Source organism: Orussus abietinus, unplaced genomic scaffold, assembly GCF_000612105.2.
Source record: "Orussus abietinus isolate OABI.00-Male unplaced genomic scaffold, Oabi_2.0 scaffold4, whole genome shotgun sequence".
NCBI lineage: Eukaryota > Metazoa > Arthropoda > Insecta > Hymenoptera > Orussidae > Orussus > Orussus abietinus.
In genome coordinates, this window is record NW_019396014.1 from 232,306 (window position 1) to 241,026 (window position 8,721).

Sequence of the window (8,721 nt, forward strand, 5' to 3'; positions counted from 1 at the left end):
ATTGAGAATATAAAAATCAATATATTTGTACAATTCTGATGCACTGATGTACATCTAATTTTAATTCTTATACTGTTCAGATATTTAAAATACGTATGCACGAACAATGGTTATTCAGCAGGTCCCTTTAGGGAAAAAGAATAATGTATGAAGTAATTGCACAATTATTAAGTTATTTGTATTGTAATAAATTCAGACACGAAAGGCTCAAATACTTTTATGAAGAATGATGTTCAGTAAGATAACTGTAGAATGCACTTCTACATATGCTTCTTTAGTTTCAACGTTACGGAAGGGTAAATCATCAATTTTGCTTTTGATAGCAGTGGTATTCTTTTTTTTTTTTTTTAATCCAATGATGGCAGTAACATCAACGTTCATGGTTTCTCTTGAAGAAATCTATCACAGCACATTTCAAAATTATTTTGAAATACAACGAAGAAGAATTTATCATATAACACGTATCTCCCACAACACTTATTCCATCAGGAATCATTGAAACATACTCAACTCATTCCTAAAAACCATGATACAGACAAAACTGTTTCATTGCAAAATCTTAGTTTATTACAGTGAAAACTAATATTTGTACAAGTAATCATTACAAACAAAGGATTACTGTAACGTAACGTTTCCAACTTTTCTCCTCTTTAACTCAACTTATTAATTGAATTCTCAAATGTGCTAGGAACGTTTTACTGCTGAGATTTGTACAAATGACAGTATCGATTTCTCCAGTCACTCGAATGAATTTTAATAGCATCGTTGCAGCGTTATTGCATTTTCTTGCATTTATTTTATAAGCAGCCTCACAACCCACACAAACTCTCATCCCTGTTCTTTTATTAGTATGAAATAGCCATGGTCATTGTGCAAATCGTGACTCTAGTCAGATCAATCACACCGAATTAGGATGAGGTTCCTTAATTTAGCACAGCTAACTGTTAATTATCAGTGATAAATTCGATTTCAACATGGTGAAGATATTCATTGTACCTAAAAACATGCTTCAGCTGCGATTTCAGTCGCGAGTGTAATCTTAAAGTGTACATAATGTAAACATGTTCCACTTATTCGTGGCCATTACAATAATAATAAACTATAGTTTTAAATAGTCGACAAGTTTGGTTTCAACTATTTCCAATCTTTTAGAAATTATTTATTTAAACCCTATAAAAGTGCACATAACAAAATAGATTAGTTCAACGAAAGAATTATAAAAGAAAAATAAATTCGATCTGTCACAGCTATAGTACTTTGTTCGCATTGTTTATTGTTGTAGTATTTAGTTTGGTTTATGAAATAATGTAGGAAGAATGAAACATTGGAAGTGTTATTCCTCTTTTGCCAATCTTTTAGCCCTTCTGTGCATAATCCAAAAATATAGGGAGGGAAACGCCCACCGTAAGAATATTGCAACTTTTGGGGCGACGGGAGCAATAATCAACTCCTTTTGATTGCTCAACACAGCATTTAAGATACATTCTGCAACGTATTGGGCAGTGTAACCTTCTTCTAAATCTTTGTCCATTACTAAAAAAGAAACATAGTGCTATAATTTATACGCAAGTAAAAAAAGATATAAAATGATTCTTGCATTTCTGGCTGACCTCCATGTGTTTGTCCAGTTCCCGTTAAAGCATTAATAGACAGTGCCGTTCGAATGTAGCCAGGACTAATAACGGTAATTTTTATATTTTTGTCACTTAATTCTGCTCTAGCCGAATCACACCATGCTTCCAGAGCATGTTTCGATGCTCCATATGCAGATCTAAAACCCAACAAATTATACACATAATTTTAAACCTCTCAGAACACAACATTTCTGAAGTTTTTTTTAATTATAAACAATAATTAAATACTGTTTCAACTACCTGTATGGAATAGCAAGTTTTCCCTGCACACTGCTTACATAGACTATATGACCATCTCTCTGTTTGATCATTGATGGCAAAACAGCTGAAAATTAAACAGAACATTAAATTAATGAAGAACAGACATGGTTGCGAATCCTCATATCTTATGAAACAATGTATTACCTTTGGTTAAAGCAATTTGTGCAAAATAATTGGTCAACATAACTTTTATGTCGACATCAACATTAGTGTTAAGAATGTCTCCTCTATAAGAGATTCCTGCATTATTTATTAAAATATCAATGTGACCGTGAATCATTGTAACCTTTGCAATTTCTGATGGAAGTGCATTGATATCAGTCAAATCCAAGGGCATGATAACAGGGGGATGAGTGGGCACAGTCTGAAAAACATATTGTAACCATTAATATAAATCTTAACACGTTTGATAATTTGTGGTTCCAGTACAGGCCAACCAGGCTACTACCTAGTTCTTGTACATAAACGTACATAATGTGTACTAATTAATTCTTGTTTTACTCTCTCCAGTTGTTCTTTACGCCTTGACACTAGGATTAATCGACAACCACAATTGTAGAAAACGTGTGCTAGAGATTCACCGAGGCCCGAGCTTGCTCCAGTAATCAATACAACCTGAACAATCGTAGTAAATAAAGTAATTTAATAACTAGTCATTTTAATAAGTAACGATGTCTGCAGATATTTAATTTTAAGTCGTCAACAAAAAGTGAGCTGCCAAATGATTACCTTGCCATTGAGCAATCCTCGTCTATGTTTCTTCATTAAGATCATATATATGTGATAGATTAACCAAGGCAGTGTAATGGGAATGCCAAATATATTAAACAGCCACCAAATCAAAGTCCATCCTCCAAGCTTTTCGTGTTCCTTCATATTTGTATATTAAGTCCCTGCTGAAACGGTCCTTCAAGAAGTGTTATATTTAAAAATCTTAATTAAAATCGTATTGTATTTCACTTTAAACACATCTATTTGTGATGGCCATTTACAGTAGAGTGAACAAGAAAATGCCTTGAATAGTCCTTCACTTTATCTTCATGATTCGATTATAACCTTCGAACCCTGTTCACATATGAATACATTGCCCGATTCATAAAGTCATTTTACCCATGAATCACATGTGACCTGTAGGATGCTGTTTCTTATTTAAAAAATGATAATACGAAGATACTCCAAAAATACTTGCAGGAGTACGTGCAGAGTTTTGTACTCGTGCGAGAGAGAAAACCATTTTTCGCTACTCGTGCAAGGTGCGTAAAAATGAGATAGACATAATGACGACTCAAGCGCCATCGCATGAATGCATTAGCTATTTTTTGTGGTTATTTCATTTTTAACTAGTATAACTAAATTCTAAAATAATACCCTTATACGAAATCCAATCGACAGATGGAAAACATTTTGTATATCACAACATTTAATTAATATGCTTGAAATATTCAAATGATAGAAACTAAAAATTAATTGTTCAAAAAACCCGCCACGCTTCGCGTATCATTTCAAATATCGATACGAGAACAGTTTTCGATTTGGTTCCTGTTCTCAAGAATCGCAATCCTAACCTCGAATATTCAAGCAATAACGCAGTTCTAGTTGTTCTAACGATATAAAAAATAACTCCATAAATTCAAGAACACATTTAATTAGAAAGTGTTAATGAAGATTGATTCATTTAGGGAATAGCAGGGTTTTGCAGGAAGGAATCGAGTCGGTGAAGTCGCGCACTATCGAAGATCGATATGCATCGATCCGGTGAGTGCTTCGTGGGCAATATCGCATCGAATAGCAGTCACTACAGGGCCCAGGAATAACCTTGTTGTACCGACGTTGACCGTAGCTTGCCGATGCTTGGGCGGCGAAACGGCAACGCGGATGGTTTGGAAAATTGGCGATAAACACACGGCTGCTTTGGGAGAGGAAACTCGCGGAGGAAGATTACTCCTGCGCGTTGTGACAAGATCCGACTCGATCCGGAGGTGACGGAAGCCTCCTTGGAAGGAAGCGGTTAGTGTGTTGCATAGAGGAAAGCGAAGGACTCGCTTGCTTTAGTCCGAAGGATCGTTTTCTGATTCGTTCGGAGACGCGGCGACATCGCGAAGGAAAGGTAATTGAGGTTAGAATTCTTGGAGGCGGAATGGTGAGAGTAGCGCGTGCCGCCTGCAGGCCAGGAATGACAGAACCTAACTTAACATGAGGTGATACTAGGTTGTTGCTTAGGAGTTCACAAGAGAAATTGGGAAGTAGTTTAAAGACTCCTAAACCTAACAAGGGATTTCACAAAGTGTCTAGCGGTGACCTTGATGAGAAGTTTTGCACAAAGGAGCTATTGGTGCTACTCGATGGAGATAGAGGTATCGTTAATCTAGAGAATGAGAAGCACAGGCTACATTCAGCGCAAGGTTGGTATTTCAGAACTCTTGTGGAAGAAGTTTAGTTACCTTGATGTGGAGAAGTTCTAAAAAGAATTTGATAACTGCTTTGTAGGGTGGTATGGACCTATGAAAATGAACGGCGTATCTTTCGATAGTATTCGTTCGATCACCATGATCTGACGACGATATAAAATGCTTAAGGCAAAAAAGAAATTCATGCGTCGTTTTAGAAGAAATGAAGAAGTTGATTTAATGAATATGGTGGATGAGGAAAGCAGCAAGAGGAAAAGGTAATTAACGCCACATTTGTTCCAGCTGATACAGTGATTATTATCAATTGGAAATATATACTTATTAATCGTTATCAATGCTACTTATCGGCCAGGAATGGCAGAAGAGATAATGGATTGATGGGATTATATGCAAAATTTGGAAATCCTGATACGATAAGGTGCCTAGTAACATTCTTACATATTAGAGGTCAATGAGAACAAATCGTACCTCTATTTCCTTTAGCTTCATTGTATCAGTGACAATGACTTGTTTAATGCTCACATCATGGAAGGCTTAGTACAAACAAACAATTTACACATTGCTTTATGATAAGCAAAGAAGGAAGTTAACAATAATTTATTAATGCTTCAAATTTGCTTTACTGCCTCGTAAATTCCAATATGGAAAATAATTAAATGAAAAGGTAATTAAATTGAAGATTTCTGGATGTTACATTTTCAAGTGAAACAAAAGAATTGAACATGGGATAACGTAAAATTGGATCGAAGCTTAGGAGACTGTATAGAACAATTAGGAGACGTATTGACATTTAGAAGATCAGGATATAATGGAGACTCATGAGAACGAGCAGTATGTTACTTTTCCTTTGACTGGAGTGCACGAGCAGATGCAAGATGGAATCATATCTCATGAGGAAATTTGTGAACCAGTGGAGGAATGTGTTTTGAGAGAAGGCCTTACGGAAGTATCTGTCAGAGATGTGAACAGTGGTATATCTGAAACTCAGGTAGCAGTTGAGATTCTCGCTGATCGGTCGGATGAAGAGGATGAAAACTCTGTAGTTTATCCAATTTATATCAAACAAGAGGAACAGCAACAGTATACATCAGGAGATGATGAATCCATGGCTGTAGAAGCTTTGCGTCAACTCGGAGGAATGTATCCTTGCTTTGAAGATAAGAAAATCGGATGTCCTAACTGTTCAAATTTATTTACACAAAGTGAAATGGCGAAGCATCATGGGACATGTACTCCAATTAAATTAACTTGTACTACATGTGGAGAAAGATTTGAAAGGAAAATAGATTTAACCAATCATGTGGTTTGTCATCAGATGGATCGCCCACATTCATGTAGAACCTGTGGAAATTTATTCCGCTCAAAGGCTAACCTGCAATCTCATATGGCACAAGTCCATCAAATAGAAAGACCCCATAAATGCACCATCTGCGGAGCAGACTTTCAGAGACCTTCGAGTTTATCCAATCATATGAAAATTCACTCTTATGTAGCTGGTCGAGCGATCATGCAGGCTCAAACAAATAATGTGACACAAAGTGTCGAGTCGTTTAGAAAATGGCCAGAGAATACTATGTCCGATTCACAGAACAATACCGTGCACACGTCATCTGTACAGACCATCCAGAATTATGATGTATCACAAGTACATTGGTCGGTACCATCATATAATTTTCACAGTGAACAAACTAATGTTAGCTCCATTCCTACCCACCAGGAGAAGATGGGCACAATGCACGAGTTCACGGTCATGCCCAATGGTGAAGTAACTCAGTTCGAGTTTACTCAACAAACTGCTATGGCTAGTCAAATCAATCCTCAGTATAATCTGTCACTGAATTCCTTTAACAATCAAGACTCCATGGTAAAGGTGGAAACACTTCCATACTCCAGCGAGAACAGGAGGAACTATACAGAAATTGACGTAACCGAAACAAAAAATCATACTTGCAGTCACTGTGGCGTAAACTTTTCTCGGGCTACTGCTTTAGCCTCCCACGAGAAGATCCACACATCTAAAACTTGGGGCATGCCTATCGAGTGCGAATACTGTGACAAGCAGTTTCAAGATGCTAATCACCTGGCTGCACATCAAACTACTTGTGCCAAGAAGATGATGCAAAATAATATCGAGCAAGGAGTACCGAATAATAAATGGGGTAAGCATGCATGTTCTGAGTGCGGAAAAAAATTCACGACCAAGCAGAAGATGTTTCGTCATCAGTGGATTCATCGAAAGAAGACTCACTCCTGTGAAGTTTGTGGTTCGCAGTTCGAGAAACAAAATCAACTAGACGAGCATAGATTATCGGCTCATCCTGGTGACTCGCCATTCACGTGTAGCGAATGTGGTAAAAGTTTTGTGTCTCGACAAGGTCTATGGGAACATGGAAGAACTCATGCTGGAAGTCCGGCGCATTTTCATTGTGACACTTGCTCAAAAACTTTTTCTTCTCGGCAAGGATATTTGATACACCATCGTACTCACACCGGTGAGCGGCCGTATGGATGCAAGTTCTGCTGGAAAGCTTTTCGAGATGGCGGGACCTTAAGAAAACATGAACGAATCCATACAGGAGAGAGGCCTCACGTGTGTCCGTTGTGTTCAAGGGCTTTCAACCAAAAGGTTGTACTCAGAGAGCACGTAAGGTGGGTTCATGCTGCTGGAAAGAACGAAACAGAAGTCACCGGTCCACCTTTTCCGTGTCCTTTGTGTGGTGCTCTAAATCAAGATCGAGATGAACTTTGTGCTCACATTGTCAAACATTCTGATCAAATGATCGCCGAGGCCAAGGCAAAGACAAACAATAATTCACCAAAACCAAAACCCCCTAAGAAGAAAACGAAATCTGTGGGAATCGCTGCTCAGGCCAAGTCTGTCTCTGGAAACAGAATGGCATTGAAAAATGAGCAAACCGAGGCATTGCTCTCGATTACTGAACCTGCCGAAAAAAACACTGATAATAGAAATATGACGAATAAACAAACCGAATCTTTGCTCTTAAGCCCTTCAGAGAAACGGAATGAGTCGATGCATATAATGTCCGAAAAGCCTAATAATGTCAGACTCATATCTGAGAATAAAAATGAAACTGCTCACATTTCTCAGAGGAACCACGGCGAGTCCTTAAATCTCATTGCCATTGAGAAGCGTGGCACTTCTGCTCACCTTGTGTCTTCGGTTGAAGCAAATAACGTTATTCATACTATCGCCAGCAGGCATGGAGATACTTCGTCGATGCATCTGATATCTACTTCCAAGCAGAGTGACTCATTACATCTGATACCTACTAATAAACAAAGTAACACCCTTCACTTGATATCTAAACAAAACGAAGCTCTACCGGTTTTAGCTATTCCGAATCCTCAGAGTCATGAGAACTTCTCCAGTCAAATCGCACAAATAAGTAACGCAGATGTTCCAATGAACATGGTGACGCATCATTCATCGAGACAGAACCAACAAACTATAAAACAGCAAGCCCAACAAGAGTCCTTGATACACGAAGGAAGCCAGCAGCCAGCTGTCATCCACGTTGTTCAGTATCATCAGCAGGAAAGTGATGACGGGGAAGAACTTGTGTGTGGGATATGTGGAGATGATTTCCATGACAAGGATGTGCTAATGGAGCATGTCAAAATTCACATATAAATTACTGTAATTTATTGCTGTCCAAGTTTGTGATATTTTCTGTAATTTCTAGCAGAATCATATAAACAACTGTTGGTTTAATTAAATGAACTGTATGTATAATTCAGTCATGGCTATGGCAAAGCCAAGTGCATGGTCAGAGAGTATAGAATATAATATCCGACAAAGAAGTATTCTTTGTTATTTCAGATTCTGTTTCAGTCGCCATGCCTTTGATAAGTTCAGGAATATAGGTTTATCTTGCAAAGTGATCTTAAGTGGTGCGCGACAACTGACTTTTTATTGTTACAAAGAGTCTACACCGAATTTGTACGTTTTCAACTTTGATTTAGTTCCCTTGTCGCTTTTGTACATACGAAGACCCCATGTGCATGTATTGTATTATAAACTTTGTACGTGTCCTTGCAACCACTAGGCTCCGAAGAGAGGACTCAGATAATATACGCAAGCAGAATTGTGAATGTATTAAAGTAAAAGAAAACCACATATCGTAAGTAAACGTTGAAATATGCAGGAATGTCCGGAACGTCATAATTTCTACGTTAACATGGATCGTTGGTCCTTCATTTACGATATTAAACATTATCATTACCTCGACTGATTCATCGGGTACTTGAAAATGTAGCACTTAAGTGCAATGAGGATACATTTATTGGAAATAAATTGCATTTTATTTTGTACCTCGCTTCTTGTATTTTCTGGTGAATTTATTATGTAAGTATAATCATGATTTTTAATCCTATTCGTTCGGGAAATTCTATTTATA

The 8,721-nt window shown here is 37.6% G+C and overlaps 2 protein-coding genes across 7 annotated transcripts; one reads left to right on the forward strand and one right to left on the reverse strand.

Annotated features, from left to right (window-relative positions):
* Positions 1 to 334: 334 nt before the first annotated feature.
* On the reverse strand, positions 335 to 3,129 carry LOC105695813 (dehydrogenase/reductase SDR family protein 7-like). Of its 3 annotated transcripts, none has more exons than XM_012417758.2 (7): positions 2,888 to 3,129; positions 2,625 to 2,788; positions 2,367 to 2,510; positions 2,040 to 2,259; positions 1,875 to 1,959; positions 1,611 to 1,771; positions 1,334 to 1,533 (listed from the first exon to the last, which is right to left on the reverse strand). In XM_012417758.2, the coding sequence occupies exons 2-7, from the start codon at positions 2,769 to 2,771 to the stop codon at positions 1,334 to 1,336; spliced, it is 957 nt and encodes a 318-aa protein (XP_012273181.1). In that variant the 5' UTR covers positions 2,772 to 2,788; positions 2,888 to 3,129. The 3 variants fall into 3 exon arrangements, with proteins under 3 accessions (XP_023290385.1, XP_012273181.1, XP_012273182.1); XM_012417759.2 differs by having other exon boundaries at positions 3,006 to 3,126; XM_023434617.1 differs by lacking the exon at positions 2,888 to 3,129 and having other exon boundaries at positions 335 to 1,533; positions 2,625 to 2,771.
* A 582-nt stretch (positions 3,130 to 3,711) lies between these two features.
* LOC105695806 (zinc finger protein 585A) lies at positions 3,712 to 8,625 on the forward strand. Of its 4 annotated transcripts, XM_012417742.2 has the most exons (4): positions 3,712 to 4,002; positions 4,104 to 4,297; positions 4,383 to 4,560; positions 4,656 to 8,625. In XM_012417742.2, the coding sequence occupies exon 4, from the start codon at positions 5,112 to 5,114 to the stop codon at positions 7,953 to 7,955; it is 2,844 nt and encodes a 947-aa protein (XP_012273165.1). In that variant the 5' UTR covers positions 3,712 to 4,002; positions 4,104 to 4,297; positions 4,383 to 4,560; positions 4,656 to 5,111; the 3' UTR covers positions 7,956 to 8,625. The 4 variants fall into 4 exon arrangements, with proteins under 4 accessions (XP_012273165.1, XP_012273166.1, XP_012273168.1 ...); XM_012417743.2 differs by having other exon boundaries at positions 3,712 to 4,011; positions 4,383 to 8,625; XM_012417745.2 differs by having other exon boundaries at positions 3,712 to 4,011; positions 4,116 to 4,297; positions 4,383 to 8,625.
* The last annotated feature ends 96 nt before the right edge of the window (positions 8,626 to 8,721 follow it).